The 22,292-nt window shown below is 47.9% G+C and overlaps 1 protein-coding gene across 4 annotated transcripts; it reads right to left on the bottom strand.

Annotated features, from left to right (window-relative positions):
• Positions 1–1,495: 1,495 nt before the first annotated feature.
• On the bottom strand, positions 1,496–22,072 carry Rab32 (RAS oncogene family member Rab32). 4 transcript variants are annotated; one of them, XM_076822193.1, is made up of 6 exons: positions 8,310–9,601; positions 6,318–6,728; positions 5,068–5,645; positions 2,653–2,881; positions 2,103–2,428; positions 1,496–1,637 (listed from the first exon to the last, which is right to left on the bottom strand). In XM_076822193.1, exons 1-6 carry the CDS (start codon positions 8,656–8,658, stop codon positions 1,524–1,526), a joined length of 2,007 nt encoding a protein of 668 aa, XP_076678308.1. In that variant the 5' UTR covers positions 8,659–9,601; the 3' UTR covers positions 1,496–1,523. The 4 variants fall into 4 exon arrangements, with proteins under 4 accessions (XP_076678308.1, XP_076678311.1, XP_076678310.1 ...); XM_076822196.1 differs by lacking the exons at positions 5,068–5,645; positions 6,318–6,728; positions 8,310–9,601 and adding an exon at positions 21,826–22,072; XM_076822195.1 differs by lacking the exons at positions 5,068–5,645; positions 6,318–6,728; positions 8,310–9,601 and adding an exon at positions 14,918–15,352.
• Positions 22,073–22,292: the final 220 nt, after the last annotated feature.

The raw sequence follows: 22,292 nt of genomic DNA, 5'->3' as shown, positions 1-22,292 counted from the left end.
TAGAGTAACAGTAATAATATTAATAAAATTGTAGTATGTATATCACTTATTGTATATATATATATATATATATATATATGGACCTTTCTATACATAAAGTTCTATGAAATAACAACGTTACCTTGGTACCGTAGGCTCTAGGTTAAAAATCGTTTAAAAAGTACAAGTGTCGAATGGTCTCGTGATCGTCTCTTGAAACGGAAGCCACGTTTATGGTTTCCCTGAGTCGAAACAGAGACACTCTTCCTTTATAAGGCTCCGTTTCAAACTCAGGCACGCATTCATCCTCTTATAGTATTTATGAATTGTCTCGCAAAAAGAGAAACGGTGGAATGCTCGCGAAGTCACGGACAGAGCGAAGGAGTTCATGTGTAATTTCGTTAAACTGCTTAACAAAAGGCAAAGTAGCAAGCTTTCATCGAATCTAGTGGCTTTGCCTGCTTTTCTTTAAATCACTCTACGAAGTACAATATTCCAGTGTTTCTAACTCCATTACCAATCGTTTCATAGGAGATCGAAGTGTTTATTCGCGTTCTAATCTAATACTCTGTTATTTCCATCCTCAAGCGTTTCATAATTCGAATTTCTCTCTGTCTGCACTGAATGATTTAGATTTAATTTCAAAGTGCCTCGGCACAGGGACCACGCGAGGAGAAATGGCCACGTAAGTGAACGCCACTTACGCAACGACGATTACACGTCGGATGAATGTGAAACCGCGAATGAATGGCCGAAGGCACGAGGTCGTGGAATATTGTCGCTCGACGGTGACAAAGATTAGCCTTGACAATCGGTGGATCCGCGTTTCTCCGCGGTTTCTTTTCCATGATAACCACCAAGGAGAGCGCACACAAACCCAGTTAACTCCACATTCGAAGCTGAAATTCAGTCGTGGACAACTAATGAATATCAAAATCCAGATATTATACTCCAGGCAATAGATATTAATTATCCAAGGCAAACGATAGCCTGTCCCCCCACCGTCGCGAACATAATCAAACTGAAAGACAGAAAGTGGAATGTATCGACAATTACGTCAGGCCTACGACAAGTGAAAGTGGAGTCCTTCGCGGAGGACCTTCTAAGGACGCCGGTTCTTTCGTCATTGATCGACACAGGGATCTGCGTTCCTTTCGAAGGCATCGTTGGTTCTTGATAGACACAACATCTAAATTATTCCATTCTGATTTTTAGAAACACTGAAGGAACTCGATGACTCGAATCGGATACATATTAATGGATAGAGGATCCTCCAGATAGAATACAAAAATTGTCTGTTACTGTGTCTAGAATAATTAAGAAGAAAAGTGATTGTAAAGTCGTAGGGGAAGGATTCTAAGAAGGGGATGGAGCAAAAGACGTTGGTCGCGTGTTTCGCTGCAACGCGACGGATGTACGCTGCATTCCAGAGGAGACGAACGTGGCGAGGCCCAGTGGAACGTGACATTAGTGTCATGGCACCGACGACGAAGGGACGACGATGGCGGATCAGAAGACCCTGGTGTCGGTGGTTCGCCGATTCGTCAGCAGGAGCAGGACTTCTTTGTACTCGTCGGCGACTGGTTGAGCGCGAATCGCTCGCCGTCTGTCTGGTCCTGGGAGCCGTTTCCCTTCATCAGCTGGTCGTTTTGCAGTATCTGTAATTAGAAATTAATCTTTCCTTTATATTCGAGGAATAGTGAATGAAACTCTCGAGAGAATTGTTCTTTACTTTCTGATTCTCAAAGTGGTGCAAACTCTGCGAATTAAACTTGTAAGTCTGTCGGTGTGAGCTGCGTTTCATTTGTATGCACGAGGAATGTATTTATCGGGCAGATGGTCGAGACACCGAATTAGTTGCAGGCATAAATCCATCGAGCACGTAGCGGCACGCGTGTAATGCACGATGACTGACGAGCGTACTCTTAATCGCGGGGGCAACACGATATTCCACAAATAACTTGTGCGTTGCTCCTCGGGGCTATCTTCGTTAATCGAATTTCGCGTGTGCAGACGACAAGCGCTGGAAAACAAGCGTTGTACGAAAACAAGCTGCGTCTGCTATTCCGAAGAAAGGAATGCACATTCCTTGTGGTTATCCACGATTAGGAATCGGTACTCACTTTGTTGACAAGGAACCGCGCCGCTTCTTCGATGTTGATGTTCTCCTTGGCGGAGGTCTCGAACCATCCGGCAAAGTTCTTCTCCTTGCAGTACTCCTCCATTTTCGTGGGTGAATTGACCAGCCCTTCCCTTTGCTGGTCACACTTGTTGGCGAGCAGGACGCAGGGTATCGGTGAGCCGTCAGGAAGTTGCACCTTGGAGTCCAGATCCTGTTTCCACTTGACCACCGCGTCCAGGGTGGCGCTTCTCGTCACGTCGAATACTATGAACGCGCCCACAGCTTCCTTGTAGTACACCCTGGTCATGTTCCCGAACCTCTCTTGACCTGTCGCGTACACCAGGAAAAGGAAAGGAAATTGTGTTTTAACGTAATTTCGAAGTGAGAAAGTTCCGAGAATCCTTCCACTTTTGCAGAGTTTAATAATGGATTCGTGCCAGGGGGAAAAGACGAATTTATCGCGACACGAGGCGCCCGTGGCTGCGTATCAGTGGTTGGATTGGCGAAAAAAAGCGGGGAGAACGGAACGGGGATAGTGAATTGCGACTGACCTGCGATATCCCACAGCTGGAGCCTTATGATCGTGTGTGGGTCCCAGTTCAAGACTTTGAGCGCGAAGTCGACGCCAATCGTCGCGCGATAATGCTGAGAGAAGAACTGGTGGACGTATCTCTTGATGATGGACGTCTTTCCGGCCCCCAGCTCCCCGATCACCAGGATTTTGTACAAGTGCTCTCGTTTCTCGCCGACTCCCGCATTCGGCGCGTTGTTCTGTGACGACTGCGCAAACAGAACAGACAGATCGTTTACTTCTCGATCGAGGGATCGAAGGTCAGGTGGCTGAAAGATTAAACTTTCACTTCTCTCAGCAGGATTTTTATTTGCATCTGTGAGAAAATCGGAGGTGTTGGCCTGACGTATCTCAAAGCGGAGTTTGTCAAACAATCGTTTCTTCAACTATCCATTAATTTTGCAAAACAGAAGCACACTCTTTTTCATGGGAATACGAAGGCCAACGTTGAAGACGTTGCACATGAATCGAAAAGAAGAGAAGGATCAAAGAAACTGACAAACCGACCCCGAACCACCTCCACCTTTTCGGGCGAATCTTCCACTTGGCGAAGTTGAACACCCCCAGGTTCCTCCAGAACTTCCCTTCGAGCTCCATAATCGTGCGCGCTCGCGTTCTTCAACGTTTCCCGGTCGATGTCGATCTGAGCCGAAGATCGACCTAACCAGTCGACGTACACCGCAGAAGTGACTCACACGGAACGATTAGCCAGGGAATACGACCAAACAACTCGACTATACACGATTTCAAGCGCGATGACGTTGAACCAGCGAAGACAGAGGGTGAATTTCCTTCAACGAGGCTCCTCTCTATCTTTGTCTCCCGATCGCTTCGAAAAGATACGACGCCGTTGAGGAGAAAGTGCTGTGCAAACATCTGGACAATTCGATCGCTGGATAAGCATAAAAGAATATTTGTCCCGTCAAGTCTTGGAGGTTTTGATGGTTGATGGGGTGCAGAAGTGGTGTATATAGAGAGATTGATAGATGTACCTACTAAACAAATCTATTCCCTAAAGTTTCCAAAAACTCGTGAAAAGTTTCAAAATGGAAAGAATCCCCAAGGGTAAGAGTGCTCCTTTTACCTGATTACCCTCGGAAATATTATCTTCGGGTGTTCTCTAAAAGAAGCAAAATCGCCGTGTTATCGTTGCAAACTCGTGATAAGAAACACGATCCGTGGTACATGCGTGTGGCTGCACGCGCGAAGATAATCCTGCGTGGAAAAACAGAATGCAAAGCCGTAACCATAAACTCGTGGGGTAATAATAATCTGCTGCAAAAGGAAGCCATAAGACTATCGTCTCTCCCTACAGCACTGTAATACCGTAGCCGCTCTACTCAATGGCGGCTGAGTCAACTCATACTTGTGATAATCAGTGCTTTTGGGAACTCTAATGCACAAAGCAATTTATAAATTTTCCCCAATAATGGTATCTGATCAACTTTCTCTCTAGAAACTCCTCAAATTTAAAAGTCATTTGAAGCTCATCAAGCCATTTTCAAAAATCATCTCTTAATCGGTCGAACCCGAAATCCTACCCGATTCAGTCTAACGATAACAAACAGGACCCACCATCATCCCCAATGTCCTCCAACCCCTTAATGCACACCAAAACGCACGATTCAATCTTGCGACTCAGCTAGGGGGTAGTGAACCTTTCCGCGCGTTTTCCTCTCGAGACGTCGGACGTGCTCCAATTAAGGTTTCCCGCGGACAAGAGGGCCGAGACCGAGATAGAGCGCGCGAAGCCGCGTAACTCGAGTCGGGGTGAAAAACAGTGGAGATTGGGGAAAGGGGATCGAGGGGGACCGCAAAACCGAGTCTATCGATTCTAGATCATAGAATTACAACGTCTCGCCTCGCGGATAGAGAGAGGATTTCGAAATCGAAACGACCAGGCGGCCGAGGAGTCGATATCGGCGCAGGGAAACCGCTGGTCGTGAAAAGACACCGCGTAATTGATACGAGTAGCAAGTGGCGAGGGAGAAAAATAAGTAGGCCACTTGTCCTGATTGGTGTCTAGTTCCCTGACGGGCTTCACTTGCTTTTTTCTTGGTTACGGTAAAGGGATGGGAATTTTGGTGGGATTTTACTTAAGGATTTGGATAAGGTTCTTTGGAATTTACATCACGGCTCAGATACACGCAGCTGCGCGCGTACCATTGACTGGAGCAAGTAGTATAGTTCGCGATATCTTCGACAAGTGGTAATTCTCTCGACTTACGCTTACATGTTACTCGGGAGAGAAATGCACATAATTCAAGTGAATACTTTTAAACACCTGCACCCATACCAGAGTACCCAAAGCCGAACAACCACCCAAGGTGAACACTTGCTCCCAATCCCGTGGAGAAGCTAAACATCTACTGTCACAGCATCGATAAGTTCTCACCATGCTGTCCTGGCTAGGTAGCTTAGCCTTCTCTACGTTGTCGTTGGCGCCCACCATGGGTGCCATGGTGGAAGGCAGCGCAGGCTGATGGTCGTTCTGGCGATCGTAGCTCTCCGTGTAGTCCTCCTCGATGCCAGCAAGATAACCAACCCCCGTCTCTTCGTCGAAAGTGCCCTCGAACGTCGAGAATGTGTCGAACTTCTTCACGCTGATGTGCCTGGCCCTTTTCCTCGTGCTCTCCTCCCGTTTCTCCTCCGTCTGCGCCGACGACTTGTCCTCGTCGTCCAGGGAAACGGCGATTACCGTTTCCCTGGAGTCCGTGCCCCGGGTGGTCTCGAACAACCTCCGCTGGAAGATCGCTCGTTTCTCCTCGAGCAGCGACAACTTGCGGCGCACCTCGTGCGGGGACGACTTGGGCGGATGTAGACCGGAGTCCGATTCTGACTTCAGGTTCAGTTTTGACTTCTTAGAGGCGTCCGCGGCCGACTTGCCGGCCTTCTGCTCGGGCCATTTCGAGATCGCGTAGGGAAGCGTCGAGCTGCACCGCGCTTCCGACCGGGGGGACTTCTCCTGGGGATCTGCGCAACCAGAGAGAACGGCGACGATGGTTCATGGGGGGTGGCGTTTTTGGGGGGATTCGCTTATGATGTTTCAGCTTCGTGGTAGCGTCTCCGAAGCCTACCTATTAGCTGATGTGATAAAGCGTTTGCTCGTTGTAGTCTACAATGGTGGCGACTGATTGCGTGGATGGATTATTTGGGATTCAGCGGCTACAGTAGCGTATTAGGTGACATTGCTAGGATTCTTCGCCCTCGTACCTTGAAGTGAAAGTAGCTACTAATAGAAGTGCTTCTAAAAACGCGGTCTAGTCGATAGAAGGGGAACCCTAGCTGAACGGAGGCTATTCAGCCGCGAACTGAAGCATCTACTTCATGCTACACGTGCAGCACGCCCTAAGAGGCGACTGTAGAAAGGAAACAAAGCTCGCGGGCAACGCCTAATCTCTCGAGTATCAGAAGCGAGGAGCCTGGGCCACAGAATTTGCGCTATCTACTCGCGTGCATTGAAATAGTGGGGTATAGAAGAATGTAGAAGGAGCCTGAGGCTACCAGGACCCATGTCGCAGACTTCCCAGAGTCAATGATAGAGGAAGGAAGAGCAGGTTGCGATACTTGGGACGGGTGAAGACAAGAAGGCAGGAGCTGAGACGTGGGGTCTACAGGCGTGTTGGGTGACGGTGGATCGCTCACCGTGCTGGCTCCTGGAGAAGCTCCTGATGGTCAGCGACGGCGACTTGTGTTGCACTACGGTGACGGTGCTGATCGGCTTCTCCTGCAGCTTCTCCGGTTTCCTCGCCTCTCCCTTCTGCCGGTCCCTCTCCCTGGCCTCTGCGCCAGGCCTCTCTGTCTCCTGCCCCTTCCTCGCGATCCTGGACGGGCTGTCCGAGAGGCTAGGCGACTCCTGCGACGATTGGCTCTGCGAGCGGCTGCTGTCGCCACCCTCGGGCGTGTGCCTCGGCTCCTGCTCCGTCGACAGGCGAAATTTGTTCAGGCTCAGCTTCCGCACCAGCGAGCTGGACTTCTTCTTCTTCTTCTTCAAGGTCGGCGCGGGCCCGCCCTTGCGCTCGGCCTCCTCATCGGGGCTCCGCTTGCGGGCCAATTCTGCGACGGGAGAGGATCCGCGATCAGAGAGCACCGATCTTTCTGGGTTAAACGATGGCAGGTGAAGGTATAGAGGAGTGTGGGAATCTGGGAGCCTTAAAATCGTTGTAATTTATGATGAGAGTGTAGGGACCGCAAAGGATTTGATGTTTCAACTGTCAAATTGCTGAACCTTTTAGTGGATAGGGGCTTTAGTAGAACCGAGTCAGGGCAAACTCGTCGAGTGTGTTAATTGAATCCACCGTACCCCCTTGCCCCACTGCAAGAACGATCCTTAGATCTTTGGGATATTCCATGCGAACTCGGACAGATTTCGAAGTAAGTTTTCGTAGATTGCTGAAATTCTAATATGTTGTAGTCTTTAGTGATATTTAAACGTACCTCAAAGGATTTTTTGCCACACAAGGTTAGGAATGATGTAAATATGTATATTGAACTATCTATCTAGTAGGTTGAGTTTTTTTCTTTCATTCCTAAAGTTGTGTGGCCTTGTAGGTCATAGTATACCATATGGTTGAATTTGTCTTGACAGTCGTTTTTATATTGGATAATCAAACATATAGCATTCCATTTAAAAAACGGAACAGTCACCCTCGTTTCAAGGAAAATATTGCGAACACCAAAAATTCAGATACCGTATTATGTTGGATATAAAAAAAAACCATAACAGTTTTCCTCCTTCAGTTTTTTTCAAATACTTACCATTTTCGAGAATCCTGTATAAGAATATCAGGTATAGTCGCTTGGCCGCTGCGAGTACCGCGGTGCTGGGCGACGTAGCGTCAACTTTCGGCAATTTTTTCGGGGCCAATTTTAAATTATTCTCCTTTTTTTCAGATTTTTAAAATCGCGCCCGATGTTAAAAACCTGCATTTGTTTAAAATAATTGCACAAAAATGGTTGAAATTTTTTTTAAATTGAAATAATTTTTTCTTAAAACTTGAATGTCTTCTCTATAAGCACCGTAAAGCTCATCTCCGTCCGTTTACTACTATGTATTGAAAAAAAGGGTAGCACTTAACTTGAAAAATCCTTCGAGGTACGTTTAAATATCACTAAAGACTACAACATATTCAAATTTTAGCAATCTACGAAAAGTTACTCCGAAATCTGTCCGAGTTCGCATGGAATGTCCCCTTTAAGTCTTTAAATCGGCGCCGAAGTAAGGAATACGATCGCATAAATCCATCATGATTAACGAGCTCGATGAATTCCAATAATTGGCGAGATACCAAGGAGCAGTTAAGACGATTAGATTCCCAAGGAATCCGTTCATGAATCTCGGAAGGTATACCATTAATCACTGGCGGGTCAAGTACCGCGACTCTGAAACAAGAACCCCCTACAAAAGGAAGCAGCCGAGCCTTACAAGGTACAAACGACTAAATCCAGCGAATCCCGAAGAAACGTTAACAACCAGCATGGAATGGGAGAAGCCAAAAGAAGCCTGGCCAATTGACACCGATCACTTTCATCCGCCACCCAGAAGGGGTAGAAACCTCGACAAATTGTATAAGATAGAAAGATGGTTAAAAGTCACTTGGATCGTTCTGCAGTCGTTGGCCACCCCCGTCAATGAACCTTTCTCGTCAGCATCCAGCTCGGGCTCGACGAATGCCTCCTCGATGGACCTGGTCTTCTTCTTGATCTTGAACAGGCCGCCCTCCTTGCGGAAGCTGCTCTTGAGCGCGCCGAATCTACCCCGCTTCTTGTCCTCGACGACTTCGGTGGTGGCTGCGGCGTCCTGGGTAACAACCCCGGTCGCGCCAGCGCTCGTCAGGGTGTCCAGGCTGGAGCTGCTGTCTCCGACAGTCACGTACTCGCCGGAAGTGCTGCCGGCGTACCTGTTCCGCTCCTCCTCGGACGAGGAGCGACCCACCACCGTGTCCGGAGAGCTTCCACCCTCGTTGGCGCTCTCGTTCCGATCCATCCTCGCCCGTAGAAGGGGTTAGAAGCGGACGAAGAGGGAGGCTGGTCGGAATCGGCGACTAGGTTGTCTTGCGTCTCGCTTCAACGGCAGGTACCGCACTTCCACGGCTTGGCTTCCTCTGCCACCCGTGGAAACCTTAGAAGAACTCGCTTTCTAGGTCCGATCGGGCCAGTGACGGATAATCCGACACATTTCCCCCTCCGTTTCCTCCGTTTTTTCCCTTTCTCGGTTCCTTTCCTGCTGCTCGGCTGGGGGAACGGCCGCCACGGTTCCTCCGTCGCGTTCCTCGTGTCTTTGAAATGGAGAAGCCTGGGAGCCGCGACGGGACCGGTTCCACCGGCTAACTATTCCACGCTTCTAACGGCCTTCCACACCCTCCAACCGAAGGGTTCATTGCCTCTTTTACCGTTCACTCGCGGGACGGAAGGCGCTTACGAGTTACGAGTGTCCCTCACACGGATTTCTTAGAAAACGATAGAAAACAGGCGATCAGCTTCTCCACCCTAGTCCATCTTCGATTCACAAGCCTCCCCCAAGTGGTCGCTCTTCTCCCATAAACAACACAATTCTAAGATCGCAGCCCCCTCACCCCAGTCACAGAAACCCTATTAAAATTCGATCGTTCTCCACCCTCGCCCTGAACCTTTAGCCTGTAAATCACTCCCTCGAACGGCAGCGTTCTCGCGCGAAAACGCAGCAAATTCTGTCGCGGCACTACGAAGTCGTGCACACGGTGTTCAGAGCGACACTAAGCGGCCCGCGTAAAAATGCCCAAGGGGGGCACGAGGGGAGGAGCGTCGTGGGTGCCCCTCCACGGTGTTAACGAGGCTGAGCTCGCGAAGACGACTTTTCCGCGCTGGCCGGCCCCGGACACGGAGTCTGTTACCATAACACGTAGGCGTGACACGAGTGCCCTGGTCGGTTTCAGCAGAACCGACTGGCGGCCGGCAAGCATCGTCCCACCCATGATGGTCAACACCAGCGCGTTACGTAAAGTCGGCCCGTGGCTGTTCGCCCTGTCGCGGGTTTGTTCCACTTGGCGCCGGAACTGGGGTGGAACGCGCTTGGAGAAGGAGGATCGGCGGTGCTCGATCGCAGCTGTCGACCTGACGATTCCAGCGCGTAGACCACGAGTGGATTTCTTCTCTTAACTCTTGTACTTCAGCTGATATTCGCGGGGGAAGAAGATACTCGGACTGGACCAAGGTTCCAGTTTAGTAGTAACTTGCACTACTCATAAGGTGTAATATGAAACGTTATGTTTCGGTTGCAAGGAATGTTTGTAGAGCAGCGGCTGTCTTGAACGCTGAAACGATAAGAGGCCGAGCCTTCTGCGCTGTGGACAACAGCATCTTGTACACTTTTCACGCACTGATTACGTGTCGCCGGGTGCGCCGTAGCTGTCTCGTAACTCCTACTAATTAATTAAACGGCCAACGGGGATGAGCCAGTGATAAAGTCCAAAGTCGAGCCACCGGCGTGGAAAGAACGCGCGGGCAATCTAACGAGGCGGTGATTAGAGGGGATTTTTCATCGCGTAATCTTAATTGCCGGCGTGCAACGATCCAGCACTCTGTGTCTTCCGTCCAACTGACCGATAAACGCAGCGGTTATGCGTTGCTCCTTCGGGTGGATCGCAACCCTCCTTTCCGTTCAACGTGGACAGACCTAAATTGTACGACGACGAGTTACTCGGCTCTTCCTAAGCTTCCAATTCTATTACCCATTGTTATTACCCTTCGGCGTGTGCTTATCCAATATGAACAGAATCGATAGGAACGAAGTCCCTTGGAGTTTCCTCGCAAACGTCTTCTCTTTCGCTCGTCCCCGGCGAGACACTAGAGCCCGCTAGGAAAAACACCGCGACATTATCTCGCCGCGCACCAGATTCTCGATCGGAGACAAGCGACTGGGCGATCGAGAGATAGCAGGCAGAAGATCCACCGCGAATCTGCCTGGAAGAGCGGCTATTCCGCGGAGTTCGCGGGTTGCATAAGTTTTACAGCGGCCGTGCCACATACCGCGTTTACCCTCTCACCGTGCTTATATAAACTGCAGCCGAGTGCAACCAGTGCAATTATTACATTAGGTCGGAGACGTGGATTTTCAGCGAAGGTCGCGGACGTTTTCCCGCGAAAATTTTCCACTTGCAAACTTTCGATGGAAGCTCTCTCTCACTCTTAACGAAGCTATAAAGTTAACGGAACAGCTGGGGAGGCTTAGGGCGGTATTCTCAGTCGCTACTTATTCTTAAGCAAATGCTTAAGCATTCGGCATCCTTTACTAGCTACTAGGTTAGTAGAGGATGCCGCGTCCTTAAGCTGTCGCTTAAGAATAAGTAGCGACTGAGAATACCGCCCTTTAGTGTATCCTACCCAGATTGTGTAATTGGAAAAACGGGGATCGATGAAGGAACGCAGCAGCCGCGATAATTGCAAATGGGACAGGTCCGGTCAAGGCGGTCTTGCGATCCTGGCCCGTTTTATAACGAAATCGATTGCTGATCGCTGGATAATGTGCAGTTCTCTTGATTGGCGGAGGAATGGCGCGCGCAAAGGCGGCCAATAAAGAAATCGCGCGGCTAAGGACGACCTCGAGGCTTCGCGATTCCCATCGTGATTCGCGCATCCGCCGTGCGTGTCCTCGTGTGGGGTGGTTTATGTAAGATACTGGTTTATAATGATCCCGATAAATTCGCGTGGTGCAATACGCGCTCATGCGACTGAGGGATTCCATGGGATTTAGAATGTAGTAGGTTCTTTCAGTTTCTATATGGGGCTCCCGCAGAGAAAGAAGATTGCAGGATCTTAGGCTTTAATTCTTAATTATTTTTCGAGAATTTTCACTCCCCAAGTCTTTGATTCTGAGCAATCCTTAGATACATCCACTGTAATTTGTCTAATTATACTGTTTTTAACATCGAGGCTTGATTAATCGATGTTACAAAAGCAACAAGTGAATGTAATTTACGCGCACTTTCGTAATCACCGAGAAAAGCGTAAATATGATTTATATGCGAGGAAAAAACAGAGATCCTAGGTGTTATCTGCACCAGCGATGTCATGGGCGAGCTAGAGAAGTTGTTGATAATCGTCTCGACAGCTGAATAATGCTAACCATTAATCCTGCGTTTAAAAACCAACGATTTCCCTCAGCGACGCAGACGAGTTGATTAATCAAATGCTAAATGACTAGGTCATCGAGCCAACTATCCTGCACGGTGCGTAAGCGTGTCACGTAACCCGTGCAAGCCAAAGGGACGCGAGTAATTAACATATTCCGGTTTCTTAAATTCATCAACAACTGATTCCCATTTGTCAACCACTGTCGACTGCATCGAGTCGCGAATCCACGAACTCACCGTGCGTGAAATTGACGCAGAAGAATCGCCACGGAACAGTGATCGCCCGCGAGGAACATCGAGCATAGATCCTATGGGAGGAACGATCGACGGATCGAATGATTGTACGCCTTATTAATTCGTCCTTATGTAACAGGCGAAATAATTATGTTCTTCTCCACATGCACCCTGCAAAAACAATCGTCAAGGGAAATCAAACGTGCTACCCATTTCAAATCTAAGTAAGGGAGAGTGGGGGAATTGCGAACGCGGGGGAAACCCGAACACCGCGATATTCGCTGAACTCACTTGTCCTGTCCTCCCGCGATATTGTTATATGATGTAATTAGCTATGTTTTGTATTAAGGAAACTGTCGCAAAGATAATGGTCGTGAAATGTTTTCGTAGTTTTTCTTATAATTTACGCTCGAGTATTTTGAGTCTATAGTGCATTCAACCTATACTACCCAACAAAGCATAATTTTCTCGTAGTTCCGTTACTTAATTCCAAATAAAATCACGGGATCACTTTGTATATATACAAGTTCGTATTTGTTTTATTTGAAATTTCTTAACTTCTGTTCATTTGGGGTAATTACGAACAGCGTGAATAGGGCTATTGCGGACGATAGCATTTACCCTTTTCTTTTGATATTTCCAAGTTTTTTTATGTATCCAGTAGCCCGGAATTATATTAAGAAGAATATACGCACAGATTCGTTGAAAGATCTTGAGCTACCCGTGAAAGAGGTTTAAGATAAAAGACTTTCTATCCGTCCGGCAACAGATAAATATTCAATCCCACGAGCAACCAAACTTCGGTGAAACAAGAAGAAAGACTGTGTCAGACCCACAGTGTGGATGAAAACCAGTGTTACTTACGGGTAATTGCGGACAGAAAGAGTTTTGTATTTGTTTAAAAAAAAATGATTTGTTTATTAAAGTATCTATAACTCTTTGTACTGCCTTTGTAGATAATTAACCAAAGTTCAATTATTGGAGTCAATACTTTTCTTTCAATTTAACTTTTCCCGTAAGTGTTCGTAATTCCTCTACTCTCCCCTAATTGAGGAGTTGAAATGATAAATGATGTATAAGTGGCAATTATTTTTTGTTTTTGTCTCAGCTCTATCTTGCGACAGACTTGTCTATGGTGAGTAATAAATTACTGACAGCGAAAATAAATGAAAAGGAAATAAATTGTTCACTACAGTATTCAGCATAGAATGAACATTCTTTTTTACTAAAAAAGTAATTATTAATTTCTCTAGCACTTACATCGTTTACCATTTCAACTCCTTAATGATTGCAAGCCCAACTACCCCTTTGAAGCGTCGCCCTTATAATACTTAACAGCTAATCGACTTAGAGCTCTCCCTAGTAGCAGGACGTTAGGATTTACATTTAAAAGTGCACAGACGTGTGGCTCCATAAGAGATCGACGAGGTAGCAGGGCTCGAACAAAGGGATGCCAGGGAGAACTTGTAGGACGTCTTGTCAGTCAACAGCCTCAGATATTCATGGGATTCTCCCCTTCGGGGCGGCGACATCCGGCAGAGCACAGCAAGGCTGTACGTCCTCTGGAATTTGACTTACCGTCCGCGAGTCGACGAGACTCTTTCGCTAGGCTTTCATCGCGGATTAACGACTTTGATACACCGATCGGGGCTATACTCTTGAAAGTGAGCTGTGTTCTTTATTGTTAGAGGTCTCGAGATTCTGTGGAAGAATCAGTAACTTAGGTTGCTGAGGTTTGAAAATGAAGATGAAAACACGAAATGATTTACTAAGCTTGACGCGGATTCCGTTCCAATGGTCCGATCAGAGAAATACAGATGGAAGTAACCACCTGGCACGCGTTGTGCGCTCGAAGCGTATCGATTGTTTGGACGAAAGCTCAGAAGAGGGAAGAATTGTCACAGTCGTAGGATTACGACGCGCGTTGCGTCGTCGCTGTTCCTGTATTCGTCTCTAAATCTAATTATTCCACCTGGTTCCGACGCAGCAGATTCTCTCACGGCTATAGCTGGCTGCGAGTCGGAGAAAGTGCGGTAACCTGGCCTCTCGTGCTCGGAACTACTTTCCTTCTCGTGAGAAGGGTCGTCGTCTCGTCTCTAGCGATGGGATCAAGTTCGATGATCCAGCTGTTCGGCTCAAGTTTAAATCAAAGGAAAACTTGAAAATTACACGACGTTTCGCTACACCCGACTGAATTCCCTTCAAACCTTAAGTCTAGAAATTTAATATTTAAAGCTCGAGAGCTTTCATCGGTATTTAACGTCATAAATGATATCACTATCTTCTCAAATACCCTGACGCGGCGTATAATCGCATTTTATCAAATTCCGAGGCTATTTATATCGCTGCATAAATATTTCAGAAATGTTATTCGGGGCCCTATCGTGTATCGATCCCATCTCTGCGATCGAGATGCACGGTTCGAAAGGAAAATGGTCCACCGTTTCTTCTTATATAAATGATTCGACCACTGCGCTTACGTAAAGAACCGTAAACACGGATGACGGTGTAAGAATGTAAGCGCAGCGCGCACGTAAGCGGCGATTAGTGATCGTTAATGGGCGACCAATCATTAGGGAAACGGTTTGACAGTAATTGACTCTGGCAGTCGTGAAATCAGCTGTATCTACATTCAAAATTACGATGTCTAATAGAAAAGAGCTGTACATATCAATATCCAAACTTATTCATTGTTTGCCAAGCAGTTGATAGAATCGAGAGGAATCGACCATTAGAACCATTCAACCGTTCATAATTGCCCAGCTAGAACATCTGTGGTGAAAGATACGAAGTCTGACGTAAGGTTACATCAGCGGACGTCGGCCAAGACGACGCTGATACGTCTGCTCCCCTAAAGTGAAAATCTCCGAATAAAGGGAAACTGAAGCGAAGGGGACCCACCTTTTTCATCTTGGCAGCCTGCTGCTTCACGATCCCGCTGAAATTCATGTTCAGATCTAGGTAGAGGTGATTATTGTTCAGCAACTGCGGAGGTGGCTCCATTGGCGGTGGGTTTGCCTGCTTTTTGTGCCTCAAACGCCTCTCCGTCCTCTCCTGCCTGGTGCGCAGCACCAACACCACGTTTCGGTCCAGCATTTTCCAACGTAATACTACGCCTCTCCTTCTAATACTTCTGGTATCTCGAATCCGGTATTTTCGCCACGATAGTACTCCCGAAATCGAGTCTATCTTGGTACCATGATCCTCCACTAAGTGTCACTGGCTCATTTCCTCAGTTAATTACTGTCTATCATCGATACACTCAGATACTCTGAAATTAGTCTCTGAAGTACCAAATTTCCCGCGAATAGTGTTCCATCGCGTCGTTGACAAATTCACCACTGCGATATTAATTCTAAACGCTCCTAAATCTGATCAGTCTTCACTGGTACCACTACCCTCGAGTGTCCCTCCAGGCGGAGCAATAGGGCTCTACGAGGATATACCGAGCTGCACTCCTATAGATCCTCCGACAATGATACCCCCTCTTCCACAAAAAGATCTTCTATCACACATACCACTGACAAGTCGTGAGTCTACTTAGTATCCCCCAGAGGATTCACTTTAGACCAGCAACAACCAACGTCAACGACGCGCCAATCGTCCCTCGAGTCAGCTCCGGTTCAACGGAACTTGAGCATGTAGCCAGCGCTCGACGATCGCCAGATTCTGGTCTCGCGGCAGAAACGGATATACGCGAGTAAAATTCGGTGGAACGGATGCGTGGAACGTGCGACTGTGCGTAAACCGCGGAGCACCAGCATTTATTGGACCGGGGTTAGGCCTGGGATGTTATCGTCCGCGTTATCGGTGGCCACCGAGGAAAAAACGCGATGCTTAGGCGCCGTGCAGGCCACGATCGCTTTTCGATCCGGCGGAGGAGAACGGGGAACGCGAGCAGAGATCGTGACACGAGCCGCGTGGCCCCTTTTTCGTTTATCTCCTTAGAACGCTCCACACCGTAGCCACTTCCATGCCTTCGGTTTTCCCTGGCTGGCCAATCAGATTCAGGGTCAGACTGGGGCTAGACAGAGGGTTCACGTTGGGGACCATTGGCTTTCACTTGGCTGCTTATCATTTGGATAGGAGGTTGTTCACTTTGGTTATGGTAGCTAGGCGATTTGAGAAGGAAAGGGGTACAGATAGTAGAGCAGAGCGTGGGTGAATAACGTAAGTTTCTCTCTGCCATCTTTGACCTAGTGCCAGTTGCACGCAGCCACTTTGACACAGGGAAGTTAAACATCGGTTTATCGCAACCAGTATCGATTTCCGCGGAAGCGTGTGATATGCCTCTCCGTATCCATCGAGAAGCTGGGCACTGCGTTTAATGGACGTGTTTATCATTGACAACTGCAAAGAAAACCTTTGCAAGAATCGTAGCTTTCATTAATATTCTTCTTTCTCCGCGACTAAAATCAACCTCAAGTTGAAAGCTTTACTTTGTGCTCCTTTGGGTACAGAGTGCAGCTCGGTATTGCTTCTATATAAAGAAAGCCATGTAAGTCGAAGAAGCGGAAACAATAAACACTGTTATTTGGAGTTTCTAATCGGAAAGATAAATGGAGCGAATTATAACTTTGTCACATCAGCCAGGCCTTCGCCTAATCTTCTAAACGGCAGTAAAACATCGTCCACTACTAGTTATTCGGTCCCGAGTGGATTGCACGCCATTTCCTTTAACCCAGAAAGACCCTCGATAATACCTCCACGCGGCCACTATCCAATTTAGATTTCTTCTAGCAATTTCCAACATCCACCTTAATCCAAACAGTGATCCACACTTTTCTGATGAATCTCCTATACCTGACAAGTGGGAAATTATTCATTCCATTCGTTACAAATGCAAGAAGCCCTCATTATCTTAGCAATTTAATTCCGTTGCAATATTTCTCAATGGCGTCGTGCCACATCGAAACGAAAATTGCTTTCGCCTGAAAAAAAAAATTACGAAGCCTTCTACCGCTGCTGGTAATTAGTTTCGTAGCTTGAGAGGAAACCGCGAATTCGACGAAAAAATCGCCGTCGAAGCACGAGCCTCGACCACCGTGCTTCACTCGACGAAATCGTTGACCATTGACATTGTTAATCTTTATTATAGACGGACACAAAGCTGACGAAACTTTTGTTGAAAATTGATGATGCAACGATTACGCGATGCGCCAGGGTAGATGATCCGGCTAGCTTCTTAAAGGGACAATCATTTCTCACAATCGATGCCAGAAACTGTGTCACGTGTCGCAGAATTAATATCTACATTATCAGGCTCGTATTTTCGCGCGTATCTGTGATATTTACGCGCTAAACGATCGATAAGGGCACTTTATCCCTGAAAGCGGATGGATCTGCTTCTCGGCGACCTTTCGTGACGTCCCGTTGATGAAACCGACCAGCTAATTGCTCGATAACAGTGTATTTCTGTCGAAAAACACGGCCTGCGCGTGCACAGCGGATAGGAAGGGAAAAAACGAATGGGAACAGGGGGAGAAAGATAGGTGGAAGAGAGGAACGGAGACGGTGCCCTCTCTGAAAGCGGCAATTACCGCTTTTAGCCGTTAATTTCGCTCGTAAATAACAGCAATCTTGCGTTACATCATATAAATCGCGTCGGGGGAACGGAATATCCTGTAATCTCTGTGTTTATTTGCCTCGCAAACAGCCAGTAAGACAGTATTACAAAAGAAAACGCGGAACCGTTTCCAACGTGAGAGTTTCATCCAATACCCACGTGGATACGTATTTTCCTAGACCTAAATACAATTTTGACACATAGGTACTCTGCGTTTAGTCAACACCCATAACTGACGATCAAATTCAAGATCGGTCCATTGAATTTTTTTATTTCGAAAACAAAGCACTTTGTGGGAAAAATACGTCCCATCGTTTGCAATTGAACTTGTATTTTGAAGCGCTCCGTAGATTAGGCACGGCGATCTCAGCTGCCGGCTAGTGCATTTCCCGCGTTTCAATGGAAACGTTGGTGTTCGGCCGCGGTCCTTTATCGAGCGGGGATTTTATCAGGTCGCCTCGCCGACGTCAATATCAATAATCGATTCTCGACTTTTCGCGGAGAAACACGATCGGTGCCGTTGCTCGAATCTGCGGGTAGCAGTTGGTGACAAATTAAGCGGCAATTAATCTCGGCCAATTATTCGCGACCATTGATCCCCCGCAGCTATCGAGCCACCTCGCGTGTAATCTTCCGACCCGCGACACTTCTGGCGCCTTTGTCTTCCCTCGCGCGATTCTCTTGTCTTTCGACACGGCGCGAGGCTTTAACATTCGGAGTGGTGGAACGATCTGCGAAGTACCGTTTCAAGAATTCCAAATCGATGATTTCCAGACAGTCGGAGCGCGATTATTGCCACTCGCTTTTTACAGATCAGCTTTAACAGAAGAGAGTTTGCTCAGGGCAACTCACCAGAGAATGAATTACTAATTATTCTATGTATCGAAAGAAAATTTTGATACAGTAGCTCCTCGAGCACAAGCTACAGTAATGACGCGGAGCGGTTCGAACAGGCACGGTCCAATTAATCGCGATTTACGAACGGGATGCGCCAACAGTTGCACGCCTCGTTAAACACACTTATCGTCCGGATTATGGTATTATAATAAGTGTTTTATTCTCGGCGGCAAGGCGCGTGTCTGTCGCTCCAGTAATTATTCCTGGCCGAAGAATGTTGACGCGCGGGCCTAAGAAAGGAACAAGTGGGAGTAAACCGGAGAGCCGAAAACAACCGTCGGCGAGACTCGAGGAAACAGGAGACGAACAAAGAGGTTCGTGCGACGTCAATCGATTGATAAGAAAGTGACGCCACGAAAATCACTGGGAGAAATGAATCGGTAGCATCGTGGCGATAACGAGTGGGTGGGTACTCGAAGATCGCACGGTTGCGAGTTTGGTCGAACGATAACGATAAGCAACAGCTCAGAAAGTTACACGCTGAAGGCCTTCTCCAAACGTGTCTCTTTCGTGAGTCACTTGATTGTTTCTTTGCCTTTAAATGGCTAAGTTGGTGGAGAATCAGGTGGCTACTTTTCGACGGGCAATTCGATCGCGCTCCTCGTCGATTATTCCAAGATATCGCGGATGTAGGTCGGTGTCGCGACTCCTTCGTGAATGCATTCCGCCTCGGAAACCATTCTATCGACACTTTACGCCTCGATTTTACGTCCTTCCTGCCACTGTCGAGGTGAGACCTCAAGGGAGTAGGTATCGACGTTCCCTGCGCCAGGCCATTTAGACGCAGTCGATTTTACGGCAAAGGGCCATTGGGACCACTGTGGTCGATACTTGGTCAATATTAATATGAATTCCACTCGGAAAGATTTAAAGTATTCATGCAGACGCTCCTCGTATTTCCCCCAAAGAAGCCTGGAACTTGAAAACTCTGGCTATTTTCACGGAAGCGAGAATTGGGACTGTTTCGCCGATTAGCAATTGCCTGAAATGCCTCAGGGGAAAATCGATAGCAATAAACAAGCGATGTATCGATAAAGCAGGACAGAAACGCGTGTAAACCTAATCTGGACGATGTAGATAGAACGGATACTGTTACAACAACCGAAACGAACACGGCAGGCAGTTTGACGTTGATTCGAAACGAGCGGCCCGTTTCGCGGATTTTTTCAGGGTGACGAGGTCGAGGCACCTGGCTCGAGTCTTCTCCGTATCAGAATAACCACAAATCTGATCCGATCTGGGTCACGTCGGGGAATGAAATTCAATCGTGTTCGTTATTCTCGCGTCAGTTCGATACGGTCGAATTTAATCCGACGGACTGGAATAGAACTGCTGGAGAAAACTTCTCGTTACCAGCCAGCAGAAAATTGTCAAACCCCCTTACCACGTTACAAACGCTCTACAGCACCGAAACAACTCAAAATATAGCTGGAAACAAAGGGAAACTAATATCCGAAAGTGGTTTCGAGCTCGGGGTAGACCAAGGAAACAAAGTTCGAAAGCAATCGTCGCTGGTCACGCGGGAAGCCGATCGAAAGGATGATTTCGTCGAGCCGCAGCGATTGCCTGTGATGCGGCGACGATACGAGATTAGTCATCGATACGGGAGCAGGTTTATCTCCGAATTGGTCGAACAAATTTTAAGACTTTTCCATTTATCCTGTTACGTCCCCGTGGATGTTACGCCGGGGCAATCTTTCGCCCGATTAGATAAAACGGGGCTCCTCGAAGATTATCTCGGCGGCGCACGGTCGCGATAAACTTTCCCGACGATGGGCGGCTGTACAGTGAAAGCCCCGTCCAATTTCCACGTACTTCCCTGATCGACTTTGACCGTTCTGCCTTCCAAACGGAACCAGACAAGCCATGCAACAGACAGCAAGAGTAATGGCTGGTAATAAACTCTAACGACCGACGAAAGTCGCATTAATGAAGGGAAATTCAGTGAGAATGCAGGCGCGTCTTCTATCGCCTTTCCTTTGTCTCTTCGCCAATCATGAATCACATGGATCCGAGTTTACGCGATCCACGAGAGATATAGCCGAGACAAAAGCAGGTGGCTGCTCAAGGCCAATCAGAACCAACCACCCCCGACTCCAAGGTGAAAGTAGAAATGTGATCCATAATTAAGCTTTTGCGTCTAAACGTCTTTTATCGAACCAGAATTGTGTCCGAACGAATTTCCCATTATCTAATTAGTATCGGAGAATTTCCAGCTCTTTTTCTGCGCGTTCCATTGCGGCGAGAAGGAGGTCAGAGAGGAATAAGTTAGTGAACGATTGACAGTGAAGATCCAATTACTACGCGACTTAATTGACGGACTTCCGCTTTCCCAGACGAAAGGTGAAACGTAACACGTTTCACCCAGGGGGAAATGGTCGCGCGTTGCCGCATCGCGACCGTTTCCGCTCGATATCGCGAGTGCAAAAGCGCTTTTTGTTCTCGCGGCGCAGCCCGCCGCCGCCGCCGCCGCCGCCGCCGCCGCCGCCGCGCCGTGCGGTTGGACAAAGGCCAACCGACCGTCATTTCTTTTCACCCGGCCGCGGTGATTTTGCACAGAGAAAAATCGCCCGTCGGCTTGCGCCGCTCCTCGTTCACCCGTATTTTCACCATTCGCGATTAATCAACGTCCAACCCCACGATTAGTCGGTATCGTTTCGCGGGAAACTTAATTCGCCCTCTGTTTTTGCTGCCGTATAAAAGAAGAACGGTAGGTATGTACCATGAATCGCACGATTTATTTCGCAGGAAGCCGCGAAATCCTTCACGATCCTTCCCCCTACGCTGCGCACGCGCGACATTTAAACTTTCAACGGCATTGGAACTTTTCAAATGTCGTCCACGATCTATAATACATGCAAATTAATCTGCCCTGCTTGTTCCGTGACGCCACAGTCGGCGCAGATGCTATATTATAATTAGCGTACATGGCAGCAGGGGAAGATACATCCCAGTCTGTACGTTCCCATGCAGAGTGGAGGAATAAGATCCTAAATCATAAATACTTCGACGACAGAACAGAAAATTTTCAGAATCCCTTCCTACCATTCCTCGATTGGCATACAAAATTATAATTTCATGGGGGTATACTGTATATCCAGGGTTGCTGGTACAATGAGAAACTTAAACTTTCAATTACCCTGAGCAAGTGGACTATCTCGAACTAGAAAGAAACTCGTGCTGGTTTTTCGTCTCTCGGGTATCCCCATAGCAGACGACCCGCGGGGCACCGCAAATCCACTGTAGTCTGCTAGAGTTTGAAAAACAGCGCGCGAAACGTCGCACGCACCGTGCCGCGTGCTTTTCGACTGGCGGCCAGCGAATGGTAAATGGTATCTCGACTCACCATTTGATGCCGATAGGAATCCTGCTTGTCCCAGCGGTACTCCTGCAGCTGGAGGTCCTCGTACCGTTGTTTCTTCTTCCAATGGGAACGGGAACGTCTCACCACCGATATCACCACAGCTGGGCCCATCCGGCCATCTTGCCGTACACCAAAACGTGTACTACACTGCGCTGGCGTATTTTACCACTCGTTCCGCCCTCACCTCCGCGCCCATGGTAATTGCGTAACTGTCCACGAGCACTTTCAGTCGCTCCGTCTTTGTTTGTCTCCCAGCGCGCTCCAGTTCTCCGTCTCCTTCGCGCGCTCGACTTACTCGGTCGCCAGCGGCGCTACGAACGCCTGCTACATTTTCAAATGTGTCTCGATCCACGGACAATTCAAATTAGTCTGTTGAATCTGAAGCGTAGCTAAATGCGCAGCCGTTGGTCCATGTAAATTTTCCAAGCTCAAAGTCACTTGGTTTAGTT

This window comes from Andrena cerasifolii, chromosome 10, assembly GCF_050908995.1.
Source record: "Andrena cerasifolii isolate SP2316 chromosome 10, iyAndCera1_principal, whole genome shotgun sequence".
NCBI classification, from domain to species: Eukaryota; Metazoa; Arthropoda; class Insecta; order Hymenoptera; family Andrenidae; genus Andrena; species Andrena cerasifolii.
The sequence above is the reverse complement of the archived record's forward strand: the minus strand, read 5'-3'. Positions and strand labels throughout refer to the sequence as shown.

What these genes read in the sequence shown, in the direction of transcription:
- Rab32 (XM_076822193.1), bottom strand. Translation starts at nt 8,658, where the DNA reads ATGGATCGGAACGAGAGCGCCAACGAGGGTGGAAGCTCTCCGGACACG. An exon ending in TACCTAGCCAGGACAGCATG is followed by an intron (nt 2,882 to 5,067) that starts GTGAGAACTTAT and finishes CTGTTTGCGCAG; the next exon opens with TCGTCACAGAACAACGCGCC. An exon ending in CGCGGTTCCTTGTCAACAAA is followed by an intron (nt 1,638 to 2,102) that starts GTGAGTACCGAT and finishes TTCTAATTACAG; the next exon opens with ATACTGCAAAACGACCAGCT.